This window comes from Erpetoichthys calabaricus, chromosome 11 (genome assembly GCF_900747795.2).
Source record: "Erpetoichthys calabaricus chromosome 11, fErpCal1.3, whole genome shotgun sequence".
NCBI classification, from domain to species: domain Eukaryota; kingdom Metazoa; phylum Chordata; class Cladistia; order Polypteriformes; family Polypteridae; genus Erpetoichthys; species Erpetoichthys calabaricus.
In genome coordinates this window covers 124,586,354-124,607,091 of record NC_041404.2, presented here as the reverse complement: position 1 = coordinate 124,607,091, position 20,738 = coordinate 124,586,354, and the positions used below count along the sequence as shown (strand labels likewise).

Below are 20,738 nucleotides of genomic sequence, written 5' to 3'. Positions count from 1 at the left end.
GGTAGGGAAAATACCCGAGTAAATGTTTGAGAGCCTGCAGTGGATTGGCACCCTGCCCGGGATTGGTTCCTGCCTTGTGCCCTGTGTTGGCTGGGATTGGCTCCAGCAGACCCCTGTGACCCTGTGTTCGGATTCAGCGGGTTGGAATATGGATGGATGGATGGATGGATGTTTGAGAGCAAGGAACCACAGGAAAAAACAGCATGTGTGCATTTTACATGGTGTGTCTTTAAAATGCCTTTAAGAGTTCTAGGGTGTCAACAGAAAAATTGTTATTATTATTGCTGTGTTACATCATTTAACCTCAAAAATTTTGTGTTGAAAAGATCGCATTACAGAATTAGTTTTTTTTTTCCTATTGGAACCCAGTATGTACATGGTTTAAAGTTAAAATGTAACACTTTCTGAAAATGGTCAAAGGTACACAAAGAGATAATAAACAAAAACACCTTAACAGCCTCTGCTAAATTAAAAGGGCCACAAAATTAACAGGGCACTTCTGGTTAAACGAGAGAGAGAGAGAGAGAGACAGAGGCTGGTTCTCCATGTGCGAAGCAGTGTGCAGCTCTCAAATAACCCGTGAGTCTGAATTAGCTGTCAAAAGAATGAGGGAGAAGGACAGCACAAATGAATACAGTATGTATAAAGCAAATCAGTATTGGCACCATTTCAACAATTCAGAGGCAGTATTTATTAGTAAATCAATACTGTAGACAGTACTATTAAAAACAAATACATAAAGCTAACAACCATGTTTGTTTTTAGTTCAATCAGCCTAAAAGTACCTGTGCATGTTCTCCAAAAAATATTTTTTAAACTATTTGACCAGCAATTGCTCACATTTGATACTAGTTTATTCGGACTTCTTGGTATTCTGATGTCTGCCTGTCTCCTGACAACACATTTTCTCTCTCCAAATAAAGGTTTTTTCATCTTCTATTTTTTTTTTTTTTTTTACCCTTGATTTGTTCGATAATATTACTTGTACCTTTGCACCTTTTCTTTACACAGCCACTAGACTGCATTTTGTTTGATAATGTAGTGAGCAGAACTGCACATAAAACTCTGTATGTAGCCGAAAATGTCTCTTGACCTATAATATGCAACAGTTTACTCAAAACAGCCTAATATTGTATATTACTTTTTAATTGTATCTGTATATTGAGTAGACCATGAGAATACAGTGCGTTTTTAAACCACTAAACCTCTTCTTTCAAAGATTCCTTCCTTTAGGTCATCAATTTGTATTTATGATAACTTATCATCCTTATATCTATGTGTACCACTTTATGCATCTTGTAGGTTCCACTGACACACACACTCCAAGATTTTGGAGCTGACACAGGAAAACCCACAGAGATGGGAGAATGTACAAAGTCCACATGAATAATGACCATGTCTGAGATTCAACCCCAGGAGGCAGAATCAGCCCTGATGCCACCTTCATTACCTGAAATTGTATTGTTTTGTTCTTCATTTTATCTTGTTTATTTGAATTGATTTCATGGGTAGGTTATGATGGAGATGATGTGCTCTTTGAAGGGTGTTACATATTTTTTTTGGTTTGATAACCCATCTACCTCCAAGTCTTACAGCAGAACAGAAATAAAAGGGGTTAGCTTCATTTGAAATTTCTGCTCTGGCCATTAGGTGCATCGCAGGCAGCCTCTACGCTTTGTCTTTCAAGCACAGGAAGAGAAAGATCCATTAATAGCTCAGTCAACGGGCTACTGAAAAAGACACTAACACAATTGAAGAGAAGTCATTCTTTTCAAGCAATTCCTTTTAATATAATAGTAGTTCAAACACTCCACAGTTTACTTCATTCTTTAAAATATTAAAAGTGCAACATGTAAGCAAACAAAGACAAAAACAGTTTCTATTCCATTATGGGTTAGAATCTCAGCTTGATGGGCGGGGAGGGGTGGGGGGGTGGAGAGCTTTTGATCAGTTTCTATGGGAACATCAGCGAACTGTCGCAAAATCCTGGATGGAGGCCCAAGCAGAATTCATCACACACCAGCACAAGACAGCTGATGAGCTTCTCACTAGGAAGAGCAGCCCAGCAATTTGCATGCCTCAGTAGCGTCTAGCAGGTCAGTCAAGGAGAAAGTCAGGTAATCCCATACGGAGCAGTAATTAGTACATTTTGCAAACAAAAATGCTTCCATCCCTGTAATTGTGCAGTGTTTTTTTGTCTCTTATAAAACATCAGTGTGCATAGACCCAAATAAGTTCTTACTTCAGCAGAGTTTAGCACACATTCGGCAAGCCTCTGAACCTACATTATGATTCCTGCTCCTAACACAAAAAGGCTTTGGTGAGTAAGTGGCACCTCATTCTTCACAGCAGGAATTCTCATAGAATGCCCTCTCACTCACTCACCTGCACAGCACAGTGCCTCTTCTCCCAGCAGGCTGACTTATGCATCGCTGCCTTAGCCAATGCTACAATTGTGGCTTAGAAATGCTAAGTAGGAAACACCACTTGAGGAATGCACAATGATGGACAGTTAAATATCTGCAGAGTGGCTCTGTTGGTAAGGTACAAAAATTAAGAATAGGGCCGATTGTCCCGAGCCTTGCAGATAACACTATTGTTTTATTTCACGTCTGAACAATACAAACAATAATGATCTGTAAAGACTTGTAAAGACACTTATGGAGTAAAACGGATACTGAGATTTTTCAGTCAGAGACAACATCCAGAATCAAGGAAGGAAAGTGTAGCCCACCTTCAGCGAGGAGGGAATACAATCCACGAGTAACAACTGGCAGAGGCTTTCCTGGAGAGATCACAGATAGCTGATTGGAAAGGATGTCTTCAGCCATTATCTGTAATAGACAGGTGAGAAAGGGACACATCTGAGATAAACAGAAGAAAAACGAGGACATGTTACAAGCAAAAAGCAACACTTCTTAACATTTTGTATTTTGGCCAATCAGGCATATCAAGTAGGTTCATAAAAAGGTGAAACTTAGCAGACAAAACCTATTTACAAAAGCAGTAGCAAAGTATTGCATCTGCAGTTTCTATCTTTTAAGCCTGAATCGTTACAAAGATAAAGGTCAATTTAAAATGCCTATCAGTCCTTATTGTTAGAAACATTCCCATTCTCTGCTCATTTTCTCATCTGTTGTTGGGATGTTGGTTGTGCTTCAATTCTTTCTGTAACTGGAATTTATTATTTCTAATGAGAGGAATTTACTAAATTTGGAAAATACCAGCATGGTAGTATTTTACACTTTTAGATGGCCACCATGTATACTATAAGGTACATGTAGCTGAAACTCCAGAATGTTGTTTTGCAGTTAGATTTTCAGACAGATAAAAAGAAACTAGTCACACTGATCAAAAGAACACATTTTCCTGAATCTCCAAAGGTTGTACTTGCTATTAAAGCACCTGCTCTTGAAGCATTGCAGATTTTAAAAAATTTCTTAATGAAACAGCAGAAGGAAATAAAGATGCATTTCTGTCATAGCTGCCAGTTCCTCTTCAAAGATATAAAGTTGGTTTGCTGTGAAAGAGAAGCTGTTATTTTCTTTTAAGAAGAGTGTTTGGTTTTTTTTCCTGCTGTTTTATTGCGGCTTTATGGAAGACCGACTACTGCTTCAAACAGAAAGAAAGGCCTTCCACCTTTACTATAAATGGGTCCAATTGTTCTATGCAACACTTTGCCTTGTCAAAGCAAAAAACTCCTTATAAAAAGACTACCAATTATATTATAAAAGCTGTTTTCAGGGAAAATGATACATAATAAAAATTGAGATTAAGAATTAACTAAAGTATACACTAATATACGAATGCAGTTGTAATCAGTTTCTGCTTCTCCACTAACATGTGATCCAAAGTTGGTGCTAATGTTCAATACATTTCTCTTCGGTTTATTCAAAACTCACACAATTCTCAGCGGGTTGGAAAATGGATGGATGGATAAATACAGAATCATAATTTGCATCAAAAAAGGTGATGCTATTTGTTGACCAATCCATATAAAAAAACATTGAAGCAGCTATGAATTTTTACTCCTAGTCAGATCACAGGCAGCCAAAACCTACATTAGCAGGAGTGGCTCCAAAACAGGAACCAGATTAGGGCAAAAAACAAACCACATGAAAGGTAATCTATAGTGGCCAAGCACCCTAAAAAAAGGCCCTTTGACTATGTTAAAAATCCCCATATACATAGGGACACCATTTCTACGTAGAAAGTAGTTCAACTTGAATCAACCTTGGGTATAAATGCAATGATACAGCAATGCTTAATGCTAAAAACAATAACAGAACAGAAGATCAATTCCCAAAACTAGAAACTCATTAGTGTAAACCCACAATAAACATACTGCAAGGCTTCAAGAAAAGCAAGCAGAAAATGAAAATGCAGCAACAGCAAGCAAATAACACAGAAGCTTAGGTGTAAAATGAAAAGTGCTCAGTGAAGCACAGAGCTGCTCTACCACAGGCAATAATGATGTAAATTAATACAGGCAACAGCATTAACAAGAAGAATGGTGCAACTTGTCTGGATGTGACAGGCTGAAAGAAGGTAGATTAGGATATTGGCTTTAAAATAAATTATTATTTAATTCTACTTAAATGATTTAATGTATATTTTAATTTAAAAAAAATTTTAAAAAGTTTATGCATGAGACCAGTACAAAACCATACTGCAGGTCGAGTGAAAGGAGGTGGAAAAATTTACAGGTCTAGTAATTTCACCAAAGAGGTATAAACCACAAAACTAAGAACTGATGATGGCGAGATTTAAAATACATGCTGGTTATCTAAACAGGAGGAGATGGCAAGTCTTACCCAGTTTAATCAACACATCTAACTAAACAATAAAAATGGGTCAATTCTTCAGCAAAAACATGACAGATGCTGGTTGGGTTTCAAAGCATGCTCTCACCATGTGAATCTCAACAAGAAGCAAGAAAACACAGGGAATTTCATATCACAATATTCAAAGTGGACAAAGAGTGCATATGACCCTTGGTTTAACTAGAGATTTTTTTGGAAATATCTGTAACAGTAGACCTGGTCAGAATGGGGAAATGCAGGCTTTAGTAGGTGGCACGGGACATGGCTAAAGTCTTAGAAAGCTCAAATAGAAAGTGAGGAACACACAAGGGTAATAGAGCAAATCTTCAATGTGAGTGCAAAAAGATGGGCACTGTCAGGGACTAGCTTACACTATATATGTGCTGAAGGGTAACACACAGAGCGGTAGCATGTAAAAATGCTACTAATCAAATAAGGGAGGTAGTTGTGAAGTTGGCTTGGAGACCTTGCTATTTAAGGCAAATAGAAGAAACTGGGTCTGCAAGGCAGAGGTTTAGCTTGGCAAGTCTTTTGCAATCAAACCTGGAAGAAATTCTGGGACAGGTCTAAAGTGACCACAGGATTGTGTTTAAGAGCCACTCCTGCTCAGGAACTTTCCCAGCTTTATACTCTGTGAAAGTTAAAATGAATGCTCAGTAGGTGAGGGAGAGTCCAGACCAGGGACAGAAGGCAAAAAACAGTGTTCTGATGAGGTACTTCTAGGAAGAGCAAATGAAGTCACTTACCGAGCCTTACCGAGAGGTTTTCAAAAGCAGTTGAGACCCAAATGTGTTGAAATTCTGTCGGTTTGATGGCTGTAATGCACAAAGGAACTGAAGCAGAGTCCTGCATTCTTGCAAAAATCAGACTGCATTCTTTACAGCGTAGGACACAATTTAAGTGCTATGGGAGGTTGATATTAGCTGAGGAATAAGATGCAGGACTATAAAATTTTTAAAAAACTTTTAAAGTCCCTCCAAATTGCTCTTGTTACTGGGTTATGTGTGCCATCATAGCAGCTAATGAAAATTAAACTGAGCTAAATTTCAGAACCTGTTGTGTATTGTTTGAAGCAGCTAGTAAAGGGTCACAAACTTTACAAAGGCTGTAAAAATCAAACTTTTCATCAAACTAAACAAAAAGAAAATCAGTCACATGCAATTTTTGTCCTTGATAAAGGGAGGACATTGAATGCCGATTATTTGATACAATTTCTGTTTTAAATGTTTTACCATATAATTAGCCACAAATCAGGCAGCTCACTCATGCACCAATGTAAAAGGACAAACTAAGCAGATATTAACAAGAAACACACATGTAGTAAGTCAACTGACCTAAAATATAGCAACAAGTCAAAGTGTGGAATTTAAATTGTCAGGAAATTAAAAATTGTTTTAAACTGTTGTTGATCAAATTTACTTAGCAAAGACGTGCATTTATTGTCATGGGATCCCTAGGATACCCATCTTAATACTTCATTGTGCAAGCCATAGCTTTGGTGCTGTCCACTGGAATAAAGTTATTTTATAACTCCTATCTATAAACATAGAACTATCAGACAATTATCTGTATAGTCTCATCACTCAGCCCTAATAAACACAATCCAGCTCTTCATTTCTAAATGTGCTTATGCTAATTAAGCTAAATTACATTTTTGAGATGTAAGAGGAAAATCCAGATGAAAATTCAGTCACAAGGAGAGCTTGCACAGAAAATCAATTAGAATAACCAAAATTACTAATGTCTACTATAGAATAAATCACCATTACATTCTATGTGGGGGTGTGTGTTTGTTCATTCCCTCTGAGCAATCTGCTTGGTCAGTTTAGCTTTGATCTGATTGGTGATTTCTGCTTTTGTTGCTTAGTCAAATTTGGGACTGTAAGCACCAGGCAAAGCAGGATGACACACACAAGGATAGGGAGTAAAAATGTAGGAGGAACACAGAGTCGCCTTCCAACACATGAAGTATTTATAAGAACATGAATGAAGTTTAAACAGCAGGTCTTCGGGTACCATCTACTAACGGTGGAAGTCAAAAAGCAGGAGATGAACAACATGCCTCGAAATGACAGAATCTGGAAGCAGGCTTTATGGCAACACGATCAAGATAGGAAGCACTGGCCAACAGTTTGAGACACACTAAAATAAAGAAAGACGTAGGGCGAACGCTGACAGTACACATAAGGCAATATATGACAAGTATCAAATATTTTTACATTTATTCTATTACCCATCGTTGACAGGTGTTGGACCTAGTATGCTATTTATTAGCAGATGCCCTTAAAACCAATTTCCTGTGAGGCAAGCAGATCACCTTTATGTTAGATTAAATTGAGAACACTGATCCAAAACATTCTAAGTGCATTAAATGTGACCTGACTTAAATCATTTCAGCTTTATTCTCCCAACTCTGTAATTTAATGCTTTCAAAAATACTGTAATAACACATCTTCTAACATGTCCAATTTTTAAGTGTCATACAAATTTACTTCCTAATTAGCACTTTTACTAATGATATTTCTTAATTCTAAGGTCTGAAATTAAAATTAATTTGAAAGCAAAGAAAGAAAAAAAAAAACACCCTGCTTAATTTGCTGGACTTTTATTTAGCCTCCAAACAGTTGTGCAGTTAAACAAGAATAGCAACAAACAGACAGGCAGGCATAGGACTACTGTCTTTTTCATTATTTTTGAAAAATGCATGCTTTCTTAAACTGGATTACACAATCTGGGTATCATGTAGCATGTCCATAAATTTTTATACAAAGTTCAAAAGGATCATGGATGAGATTATTATCATTTAATGCAGGAAAAAATGCAAAAATAAAAAAAAAAAAGACTAAGTGGTTAAGGATATTTAGCCCCAATGTATTTGGTTACTCTTCTAATTATGCCACAAGATAATATTTTTATAAGAATCATGGAAAGAAATGACAAAAAACACACAGATACAGCTGAAGGTACGCAAAGAATCTCTAATAATCATTTTCCTTACTCAACAATCAAGGTAGCCTTACTAGCTCTTTTCCAGATGACATTACTGATTAGAAAAGGGATTACAGGCTTGGTCTTGGAGGGCCACAGTCTCTGTATACTTTTGTTCCAATCAATTCCTTTTTTTCATGTTAATCTTTTTGCTAACTGAACTACTGCTTCAAATCAGACAGTTCGATCCATCTTCAAGTTTGCCGTCTCAAAAGTGAACAATAATGATTCTCTTTTGGAAATTCACAAATATACCTACAGGTATTACTTTTAGAGCACAGGGGTATCTTAAAGTTGTTGACAAGTATATGAATGAAAGTGAAGTAACAAGCAAGAAAATTAAGTTCTAATTTAATAAAAGGGAAACCAATAAAGAAGGCAATTAACCATAAATTACAGACAGTAAGAGAGACCACAGTCATTCACAAAAAAAAGAAAAGAATGTAAAAAAGGAAATTTTTGATTTTTCCCATAAAAATAAAATGAATTGGAAGAAAAAATCAGTGTAAAAATCAGAATGCCATATTTCATAAACAAAAGAACTGTTTCGAATTTTAAAAAATTGCTTGGACCAGAAGCCTGCAGTCATTGTGATCACCAAATAAACAATAATTGCCCATCCCTGGATTAGAATAATGAAATTAATAGCTACCATCTGAATATTGATCTGTTGCTGAAGCATAGCCACTCGAAGTTTCAGTGTCTCCATTTCCTTAAGTTCTTTTAAGCTTGAGTAATGCAAGACAGCTGCCATCTTCCCAGGGAGTCTTGCAGCACCATTAAAATCGTGCATTTCTGTCACTGGATTTAAAAAAAAAAGGCAGATATAAAAATAGTTATGCCTGAGAAGTAACAAATAAAAAACTGAAAGCATAATGCAACAGAAAATCTTACATGAAGTCTGTAAGTAAATTGCATTTAGCAACTAATGAACGAATGACATTCAATAGTAATAAAATGGATTTGGATTGTTGAGTTAAGAAAGAGAAACAATACATATGATACTTAACCATCAAAACTGCATGATATAGAAGAAAAAGTATATTGCCTTTTTCCTTACCCCAGAGTCTGAACATGTATGCATGATCAGTAGACCTTCCCTTCATTATGCAGGAACAGAACTTTAATGCAAGACTTTCCTTAACCTCCTTAGCATTAGACCCAAGCATTACTCAGGCTGCAAAAACTGTGCTTAAAGCGTTAGTCCCGAGTGACATTCGGGCAATTGTATAGATGCGTAAGCGTAAGAATCGAGAATCACTCGGGTTGTAAAAATGCTGTCAGTGCAACCATTCTTTGGAGAAATTAAATTTGCGTGTAGGTTTTCACTAATATGAGATATGCCAGGCCATTGTAGCAACATTTCTGAGTGTTTACATTCCAGACCATGATGTCAGCATCGATTAAGTCTTATGGCTTATAAGGGCAGACTGTCATGGATACAGCCCATCGCGTCAAAAAGAGCAACATCTGGCATTAAGTTTTACAAGCTTTGTGAATCTAAAATGGAATACATTTGGAATTTGGTTCTGTACACAGAGAAAGGGACGATGTTTGATTCGAAATACAATCAGTACGGCGTAGCTACAACATCGGTGCCGACTTTGAGAAATGCTCTTCCGAATCAAGGTTACTGTGTTACCATGGATAATTTTTAACTTTGCAAGAGCTATTTGACATCCTGCTGCAAAAAAAGAAACACACATGGAACAGTGCATCCCAACCGTCGTGCCATGCTTGAAGACTTTGGCAGAGCTAAATGACAGCAAGGTGTGCGAGTAGCTTGGCGAAAGAGTAAAGAGCTTGCAAAGAAATGGAAAGACAAGAAAGATGTTTGTCTTCTTAGCACTGGACATAATTCAGCTACAGTCACTGTACAGGCAAAAAGAAACAAGCAGGTTATGAAGTCTTGTTCTGTGGCTGACTACAATAGCATGATGGGCGGCATAGATCGTACAGATCAAGAATTGACTTTCTGTCCTGTTATGAGGAGGCAACAAAAGAAAAACTACAAAAACATATTTCTTCATCTGGTGGAACAGGGTATTTGTATAAGACGAATGCATTCCAAACAGAAAGCTGGCAAAACAATGTTATGCAAACTTTACATTCTAGCCTGTAGAACAAATCAATGCCCCACATCCATCGTGGTCAACCCAGCACATCTCGGATCATTCCAGATCGTCTCATTGGTAGACATTTTATTGATTATATACCTCCAACAGAAAAAAACAGAATCCAACTCGTGCCTGTACAGTTCAAGAACTGATAAATCTGGAAAGAAAATCTGAAAAGAAACACACTGTTATTGTCTCGACTGTGATGTTGGATAGTGTCTTTCACTGTGCTTTAAGATTTACCACACAAAGGACTAATTTTGAGATTATGTACTGGTTTGGCATCATTAGTAGTATTATTACTGTTATTATTGTTCATTTCATATTATTATTTTTATTCATCATTACTATTTGTATCATTATTATACTTTTGAGATTTAATAAAAATGTAGATTTTCATGCAAAATAAATAAATAAATAAAAATGCAATGCTTTTTACATTTTCTTCTAATAAAATACAATGTTAAGAAGGTTAAAGGGGGAATTCTATCCTGTGGTAGCTTTGGACCCTGGCTTTAAATTCTAAAAGGTTCAGAGCCCAGCACTTCCCTTAACATCATCCTTTTGATCATTTTGAATCCCTTTGGTTTTCAAGAGAAAACTCAGTTTGGCTCTTTTTTTTTTTTTTTTTTAATATAGTTATGGGACTTAAGTACTTCTACCCTGTTGGCAGATTATTTTTTACAAAAGATTTAAATCAGGCATGGTATTTGTTTTTGAACACGTTTACATTCTTGAATGGCCTTCCTATGGTGTCCTGATGCCACAACAAGATGTCTGAGCAAACTAACTACCTTTATCTTTTCAGAGTTACAAACCCCACTAATCTTCATTGTATTAAGGCCTGCACAAAATACCAAGATGAAAGGCAAGACTAAACCAACACTGCTCCAAGATCCTCTTCATATGAGATTGCAATAGGAGTCTGGCTTCTATCTTCATTCAAAACTCCTTTAATAAACCAGGGCAGTATGGTGACACTCAGGTTGAAATACGTTAGGCAACAATGCTGGGTGCTTGGCTTGAATCCCTGCTCAGGTACAGCCAATGTGTAGTTTGAAAGGTGGTCCTGTGATTTATGCCTTGTGCTAAATGCTACCTGAATAGGACAGGCTCTAGACCATGTAATACTCAGCTACAGTCAAATGGGCATTAGACTGAAAGATGCTAAACCTTATCTTTCATATGTTGCCGCACAGAGGTGGAGTATTTAAACACTACAACCTTACAACTCCAGAGACCACCTTTTAACTCCTAGTCTGGCAAAGTCTATGTAGGATTACGAAATCCTTTTGGGCTTTCTCCAGGGGGTAAAAACTAGCACTTAACTGTGATTAACAGTTAAGATTTGAGCGAGTGTGGCTGTATGCAGACAGTGCCAATGATCAAGTAATGATAAAATATAAGGAAATGGTGGGTCATTATATTCTAAATTGTGTAGGAAGAGTGGATCCTTGGTACTTTATGAGAAACTGCAAACCATAAACTCACAAGTTTAGTGATACAGCTGGAGAAATACAGATTATATTTCACATGTAAAACTATTCTATTCACTATTGTAAGGCTACATAAAATGGCCCATTTATACCTTTTTGGAATCATTTTTCTTTACAGTGTTAAAGTCAAAATTGATCTTTGTCATCAGCCTTATCACTATCCACCATTTTTTTTTTTATGTTTGTGGCTCATACTTAAGGACTTTATTATAGTGTGCTGTTGAGACTCTTATGAATTATAAAACACAAACGCTAAAAATTTCCATTCCTATTTTCTATAGTTATTTTCTCATCAGGGAATACACTCTGAAAAACAACCTCTACCATCTTTTAAATTGCAATATGTATAGCTCAATCTGACACAACATAATTCTTCCATTTAAAAAAGGTCACATTCTCAACATAAAAATTCCTTTCCTAGATTTCCTATGGTGTGCAAACACTTCACATCTGTTTTGATTATTCAATCTGCTCACTGTACTATATTTTATTCATATTTGTCAGTGAAATGCATTGTAATAATGCATGTGGTAAATGGCACTATACGAAACAAGAAATGGATATTGTTATACAATAGATCTTGTATCGGTACTGAATTTGATAAGATCTAAATAGGACTAAGTTCACATTTGCTACCCTCAGATTACCCTATTCTCCACTTTATGTCAGTCTTTAATGACTGCCCACCTCATGTTTATCCTATATGAGAGAAGACTACTTGGGCCCAATGTTCTCCTCATTCAATCATTCATTCATTGTCATGCTAGCCTTTAAAGTTCGAGGTGCATGTTAATGTTACTGCAGTTCATACACCTATCAAAACAGCCAAAAATCCTTTTAAACATACCTCTGCACTCGGGTTTCAGCCTAGATTCTGGACAATGCATTTGATCTGTGGACACAACAGAATCTCTCTTCAAGGGCATAGGACAGTATGATGGCAAATTAGTGGGGAACTGTAAAATGGAAAAAAAGTCACATTGGAACAAGCAGCAATTCAGTATGCTGCTGTGGCTCCTAAAGCTTAAGTTAAAATTCTAAACGTGCAGCTAAAGGACTCCTTTTACATTTTACTAAAAAGATAACTTTAGAGACGATCAATGATGTGTTAATTTCTGTTAAACCTTAGTCAGTACAGTGACACACTGGTTAGCACTGCTACCTCACAGCTTCAGAATCTGGTGTTTAAATCTAAGCTCAGTCACCATCTACATAGGTGGGGATACTGCCATACACTATACCAGAGTTTTTTCATTTATGAGAAATTAAACAAATACAAAAAGCAATAACTTTATTTACAAAGTGTTAACAGAAGAGTTAGACATATCCGAAAAAGAAAAAAAGACTGCTTTCAAAAAAAAGACTACAAAACTAATGGGCTTAAGAGTTCAACATTAATAATTTAAATTGGAAACAAATCAATAAAGAGTTTCGTTTTTTTTATTTTTCTTGGTTACTACAGCAGGCTGTTTTGGTTATGGAGTTCAAGCGAAAAAAGTAAACTATTAGAAAAAATAAACAGGGAAATGAGAACAGTTTGATATTGAATCTATTTCTTTATCTGGGTAGGTAGGTAGGTAGGTAGGTAGGTAGGTAGGTAGGTAGGTAGGTAGGTAGGTAGGTAGGTAGGTAGGCAGGCAGGCAAGTATGTCCGGCACATCATTATCAGTCAGATAACTGCATATACATGCTCTAGTCTCTAGAATTGCTACTGAGCCAAATTGAAATGTTGCCCATGAGGCAAAAATAACTAAAAAGAAAATTAAATTTCTTTAAGCACAAGTTTTACTGGGTTGGTAAGTAAGTATGTCTGGTATTACAAACACTCTACATTCTAGCCTACTATTGCCTGGTGTGGATTATTCACATTGCAGCTTGCGTCATGCCTCAATGCATGTATATATGTAGAACAAGCACTTTGTGAGCAAATGCATTAAGCAAGTGCAGCCTTAGACCGAGTTGAACATCAGCACAGATAAAAAAAATTTGCTTCAAATCAACTTGGCTGCTGCCAGCAATGAGTGTTGCTTGCAACAGTCAGTCAGTTCAGTATTCAGTAGTAATCACACCAGAACAATAAATTCGGGAAGAAGCAGTATACAGTAGTTTTTACAAAATAAACTCCACTAATTTTTGGTCCATATATCATGTCCTGAGTTAACAGCAGACACCTCTGTGATCGATGACTCTAGAATCAGCATGCTTTGGGAAGTGTCATTTGTTGCCTTAACAGTATGAGACAGCAAAGAGGAGGGTAAAAAATGAGAGAACATTAAAATGAATTTACACCTGCTTTCCTGTAAAAGTTCCCATGTATTTTAAGAAAGTAGCTTGCATGCATTCACAGTCATGTTAGTTTTGTTCTGAAAAGCTCAAGGGTGTCCCCTTTACCCAATTAGGCATAGAAGTGCCAAGTGGAAGCAGAGAGATTGTGATGAAATTCAGGTATGAAACATACACAACTTTACTAACATACCTACTGCAATGGCTCTTTTGTTTTAATGGTGATGTAGAAAAAAGTAGAAAAAAAAAGTTCTACGAAAAGGTTTGTCTGTCAATTTATCTTAATCATAGTTAAATTTTTTATACTAGTGCTGCTGGGTACCGAGGGTTCTAAGCTGTGTAGGAATAGTGAACTTTGCTATCATAGCTTTGCTGGGATTGGGATAAAAATTAGACTAGTAATTTTTTTTCTACTGGGGTGCTTCCTTTTGAGAAATTGTCAGTTACTACTCTGCTCTTGACAACAAACTAAAATACATCATCCCTTGGAAATTGTCATTCTTCTTAAATTTTTCCCTAAATGTTTGATTTACCACAGAGTATCAATTTTGATAATCAAAATATAAACTTACTTAAATTTCTCTTACTAAAGAGTCAGTCTTCAACACATTAAACATCATATCAGCCTTACTTAAGGAGTCCCAAAAATCTGCCTTTATATCATAAAAACTGAAACCAAGAGATGTACACTTTCAAAAATATGAAGTAGGCAGCCAATGTTTCTTTGAACAAAACATTTTAAAAGCTATAAATACTACTGAATAATCCATATAGTCAGGCTTGATCGATGTTTGTTTGTGGGCGTCAACACTGAAGAATGTTGGCACTGGACAATCTTTTGTGCTTTATAAAACACATTGAATAAAGCATGGCTGTGGGGCTTAATACTGATCTGTGTGGAAGGAAGTTAGACAAAAAGAAAAAAAAAAAAAAAAAACACACAATTGTTTCAAAGTGATAAAGCTCCTTGAACCTGGGTCATTATCTGGACTGCCCTACAAACAGGCTAAGTGTATTTTCATCTAAAAATGCCAAGCAATATCTAACCCATTCAGGCAGGAATACCTCAGATATGGTTCTATATTGTTCCTGGGCCAACTGCACTGTCTAGTTTTTGGGCATAAGTAGTTAGTATAAGGAAAGTGTGGTATGGGTTGTAACAAAATGAATGTACACTAAATTAGACTGAAAGTGAACCTGATAATAGCAAACCATATAGAACATATTACCAAAATGTTTGTATCTTAAAGCATCTAATGACATATAGAAGGAAATCAGTGACTGCCAACCAGTCTGGTGTTCACGTTCAGTATTTGAGAACAACAGACACTTGTAGAAATCCAGTAGCTTAAGCAAGCTACTTATTAGCTCCTATAAGAAAGGATTGCAAAACACAATGGTAAATAGTGCCCTAAAGCAACAGGCAGCTTGCACTCATGACACTTATGTTGGCAGGATGTTTTGAAAAATCAGGATGGCTGGCCCAGGCAGGGAGAATGGTCTGCTACATGGAGTGGAACGCAAGCTATGGAAATAATTTGTTGCATCTATGTGTTACCAATAATTTAACATTTGAAAATATGTTGCTTATAGGAGGTGTTTGTTACTGAAGGATTTTTTTTTTTTTTTTTTAAATCAAACAAGTGTTACTGATGTACTGTACCTGAGGATTGCTGTGAGCACCTTTGTCTTTACTCTTTATTGCATTTTGTTTTGGGTTCTCAATTCTTGACAGGTATTTTACTAATAAACTGTATTTATATTCTACATATGGCCTTAGAAGAACACTAAATATACTAAAAGTAATTCTCTACTATCTGCATAGTTAAAATTAAACTGACCTACTGTAAGTTACAATGTATTGATAGGTCAACTATATTTCATTGAATACAGTCACACAGACTCTAAAAATCTATTTGATTTTAAAAATCCACACTTTGACTGACTAAAGAAAAGCACTATATTCTAAGTACACACCTATGACTTTAAAAAGAAGATAGCAGAAAATGTAAAAAACAAAGAACAGAGGCTTACCATTTCTTGCATTTTCAGAATAAACTGGGTTCTCTCTGGAACTGGTCTACTCAGAAAAGAGGACACCTTTTCCGAAAGCCTGAAGTAAAAGGTATAGTCCTAAGCAATTAAACATAGCAGAGACTCTAGCATACACAGATATAATGCACATTAATTTGTAATCAAATTCTCTGTTTATTCATGTACCAGAAGATATTCTTTCATACAGGATACATTGATTTTTAGCCTCAGGAGCAGTGTTAACTATAAGCAAGCCAGTCCTGGGCTTGTTACTGCACCTTGAATGTTTCTGATGACGTTTGGTCCAGGCCAGTGGAAGTCGTAGGGATTTCCTGAAACAAGAGAAAAGACAAGCTGGCATTAGTCACTCACTTAGACTTTACTAATAAATCAGCTTCCTCTTCTTATCATGTAAGCTACTAGGGCAGGTTCTAAATGTAGCAACTGTGAATTAGAGAGAAACTTTCCAACACAATTTATATATGTGCTGTAAATAATCTATAAAAAAAACTATTCCATATTTCCTCACTTCGTAATTTTTTATGCAGGTAAAATTACAAGGATGCTGAAATACTACCCGTCTACTGTGATCCACAATGGATGATTTACCAGACGAGTTAACAGAAATATCTTCTTGAGAAATAATTACATTTACAGAGTGCTTTTCTAAACTACTCAAAATGCTTTACATAGACAGTGGAGAACCATCCATCCATCCATTGTCCAACCCGCTGAATCCGAACACAGGGTCACGGGGGTCTGCTGGAGCCAATCCCACCCAACACAGGGCACAAGGCAGGAAACAATCCTGGGCAGGGTGCCAACCCACCGCAGAGTGGAGAACCAATTCATGTAAAACATTTTCAGTCTCAAAAGACCATTACAATGGTGGATCTGATTGATTTCATTAGGACTATTAAGTTAAAATGCTTGTGTACATATCTTAATAAATATTTTGTAATAATCACCAAAGCCAATAAACCACAACTTATTTTACACAAGAAGATTTACTGTCTCAGACCTACGAAAGCCTCCATATAGTAGTCAATATCAATTACAAGATACTGTACCTTAGTAAGATCACCGAGGAAACATGTAACCAGCCATTAGCAAGAAGTTTGCTCTCACTGGAAAAGCAATATTTTGCAATACATATATGCTCCCTTTATTGTCAAAAAGAAGCCACAACATTTTAATTTAAACTATGCAAAAAAAAAAAAAAAAAAACCACAAACAATTTAATGATACAAGGTATTATTTATGGAAGTTTGACACATATCAGGAGTATTAGCTATTTCATAAAGGTATTTAAAATATTCTTGATGCTTTTTTGTGACAGTTACATACAGTAGCTGTAAAGATTACTGACATCACCTTCAAGTACAAAATTGAGAAGTTCTCTAAAAGTAAAACTTTATAGTGTCCCTTACACAAATGGGTAATTTCTTGCAATACTATATAAAATAGCTGTTTAGTAAGGTTTAAAAGAAATGCTGAAACCGGCTGATGGCTTAAGGAAAAAACGTTTAATTTTAAAAAATATAAGGCAAGCCACCTGCCCCAAATGGCAACGTTAAAAAGGTTTTGCAAATTCATCTTATACATTTTCCAGAATGTAATTTTCAGTTTATGTCAAAAATATAAAAATGATATTCTGAAAAATGGATTGCATACACCCAATAGTAAATTAAGTGGTCATTTAGAAGCTTGTTGTGTGGCCATTTTACATTTACTAAACACACTGCTAAAGTCACAGTAGCTTCTGGAGCAGTTTCCACTGTAGACATTCATTAAATATGATAGTTAATATAGTTAATTTTAGTACATTTTGATCAAAAGTTGACATTTTCTTCCAAAGCTAATTCAGCAATTAGTTGTAACCTGAACAGAAATAACAATGAAATATTTGGGCAAAAAAATAATGTGGAAAAAAAAAAAAGAAGTCTCATGAAATGCTTCCCTAGTTAACTTCACTGGATCACGATTCATGAACCCATTCTGTCAATCACAAACCAAAGGCCTGACCTTCAGCAGACTGCTTATATATGATCGAGTCTAAATCTTATCTTTTGAAGAAAGAAAAAAAAAATTTGCACAGACCTTAAATCAATAACATTCTTTCAGGAAAAAAGCCTTTATCATTAGACAAAGGTGAAAATGACTGTATCTTATAAAAATGAAACAATTTCTTGGCTTATCAAACTGATAATTTTTTTATATATATCTTTTTAAACAAACACCTACTGTCCTTAGGGACTCGTTTCATAGGAACTCTCAACTTCTACAGTATAAGAACTGCCCAAAAGATTTGTGCCTTTGTCTTTTCAGAATTGTCCAGTGCACACAGGGTGATACTCAACCAGTTATTGCATTCACTTCATAAACAGAAAGAGTACCAGATGCATGGTGCACAGCAGGCATCATTTACAAAAATCACAGGACCTTTGGTTTACTTCCCAGCCTGTGTACAGATTTGCAAGTTCTCCCTGCAATAAAGGAATACATAACCAAAAAATGATATTTTTTATATGTTACCTACTCCACATAGATTGTACTGAAGGTGGAGAAACTAAATTTAATCTAATGTTTTCTTAGAGAACAGATATTTCAATGCTTGTGATAGAATAGGAATCAATAGTGACCAACACTTAACAATAGCAAACAGTACAAAAATGTCAATGTAGCACAGGGATTGGGGGGGGGGGGGGGTTTGGGGGGGACAGGCTGAAATCTCACACATTATTCCCCATTTCATAATACTGTACATATGTCAAGATATACAGTGGTCTGTTGACGATGTCCAAAAAGCAAGTATTTTTTTGCTAAAATATTATTAAATAAATGCCTCTGGAAAATGAAACCAGTCCAAAAACAGGAAGCACCTTCCCATGGGGTTGTGCTTTTGAATTGAAGACTCTCTCATTCATTTATTTGTCAGGAGTTTAGTTTTTAGATTGTGGGAACAAATGCATCAGGTTGAATGGTTTCTTTAAATTAGCCCAATGAAAGCTCTTTAATGTAATAGTGAGAGAAATATTTCCCATTGTATGCTTCTAGGGCAAAAACCTGCTCCTAGCCATCAGAAAACGGATTAAGGAAATTAGTAGCCTTTATAATCTGATTAGTTTACTTGAAATTCTATGACATGTCTACCAACTACTTAGAGAAGACTCACATTTTCAACACCTCTTATATTTTAATAAGAGCAGCCAAATTTTAAATGTGTCCAGTACCTTTAATTATAAAATCATTTTTACACAGAATCTATATTGGGGCAATGCAAACAAGTGATACGTTAATTTGTGCTTTGTGAGGAATTTTGGATGAATGCATCAGCCAGATATTTGAATATAATAACTGCATTGTTTTCAGAGTTGATAGAATACTTAAATTACCTTCAAAGCCTATCTAGAGACTTACAAAAATGTACAGGCCCCTGGCAATCCAATAATAATTTTAAACAATGTAGCACAGTCTTACCAGTCATCATGCAGAGGGATGACCTGCCTTTCTTGTCCACTCTGTATGCCGGTCTTTCTGTCCTCTGGATGGCACTCATTCTTACGGAAATTCTGCTGTTGTTTGTTTATGACATTTGCCTCAATAGATAATTTAGTAGTAAGCCTTGGAGTCTTATGACTTGGAGCAGGCTTTACACCCTTCTGCAATGCAGATGGGGGATCCCTCAGGAGTTTTTTATCCTTACAGCTTGAAAGATGTCTGCTTGAAGCAGGTCTCACACTCTTAGAGTCCCGTGCAAGGCATTTCTGTGCAACTGTTGAGGACGATATCTTCTTGCCACCCAAAGTAATATCTGTACGACTTTTTGGATTTGAAGAAACTTGTTGGTTACTTCCCTTGTCACAGTTGCCCTCCTCTGAATTAAACTTTGCATATACTGATGGCTCCAAATGGGCTACTGCGCTTCGAATCCGGTTGGCTTTTTCCAATATTTTCTCTAGTACCTCCAGATCTTTTTGTTCTTCAGAGAGCAGAGTGGATTCTATAGATAAAACAAACAGTACACTGTACTTTGAAAAACACAAAAAGGTGCAAAAGAGAATAAACTGCTCTGCCTTTACATACTTCTTTCACCTTCAGTCATGGATATCAACATAAGTTCCAATGGTCAGCATCAATAATATCGAGACAAGATTCAATAACCTTTCCAAAATAAATAAATAAATAAATAAAATCCTGTTACTATTAATGGGCATGACTTATCTATCTATCCTTCTGAGCTTGTTTATTTGGTGATTTCAACTCCATAATACTAACTAGAACTTTCACATATTCTGAAATAGTCAAGCAATTATATTGAAAAAAAAAATCACGTTTTTTTTTAGAAAATGTTCAATTTTCCACCCATATCCCAGTTTAACTGAAAGTTGTATTTTGACCATAAAGGAGCCTCAACGTATAATCAAAGGAATGAACCAAAAATGCAGTCACACTGCACTCCTTCAATTAGCTTCACTAGTTCAGAATCCCAGTCAATTATTCTCAAACCAAGAGATTACACTCCAGTTGGTAGTTTGTTTGAGATCTTCTAGTTCACATTTACAGGCTAATGAAAAATCATTATCTGTTATCTCTCTTCAATTAACTTAATCTGTTTCAGAAAACATATTATTCTTACAAAAAAAGGGTAATGGTTATTAACAGGTGCTATGCCTTACATTCACAAAGTTAATCCTTTTATTAAATCTGCCTTGATTTCTTTTAACATGCACTCTCCATTCTTTAGAGTTAAGCACATTCTGTCTGTAGCTGCCCCAGTTTTTCCAGAGTTTAAACACTGCCCAAACAAGATGTGCCTTTGAGTTTTGTGGCTTATCAAATGTACAACATTAATGTGCATCAGCTCCTTACAGCTCCTTACAAATGACTACAGGGGGAGGAGTTGCATCTGGCAAGAGATGAAGAATTTATAATATGGCTCTCCTTCCACAGAGTTCATCACAATGCCCGACTGAACTTCCATATCAATTAAGATG

At 36.0% G+C, this 20,738-nt stretch overlaps 1 protein-coding gene across 2 annotated transcripts in view; it reads right to left on the bottom strand.

Moving 5' to 3' along the window:
• Nucleotides 1-1,765: 1,765 nt before the first annotated feature.
• The window catches only part of LOC114660870 (uncharacterized), a 40,027-nt gene continuing 21,054 nt past the window's right edge, over nt 1,766-20,738 (bottom strand). Inside the window, exons 5-11 of one of the 2 annotated variants that reach the window (XM_028813841.2) lie at nt 19,222-19,744; nt 16,020-16,073; nt 15,742-15,820; nt 12,272-12,380; nt 8,464-8,612; nt 2,679-2,834; nt 1,766-2,089 (exon numbers count right to left, since the gene is read on the bottom strand). In XM_028813841.2, coding sequence (XP_028669674.1) covers nt 2,688-2,834; nt 8,464-8,612; nt 12,272-12,380; nt 15,742-15,820; nt 16,020-16,073; nt 19,222-19,744 — 1,061 coding nt within the window. In that variant the 3' untranslated portion in view covers nt 1,766-2,089; nt 2,679-2,687. Of the gene's footprint in view, nt 2,835-8,463; nt 8,613-12,271; nt 12,381-15,741; nt 15,821-16,019; nt 16,074-19,221; nt 19,745-20,738 lie in introns of both variants that reach the window. The other variant, XM_051934028.1, reaches the window with a different exon arrangement.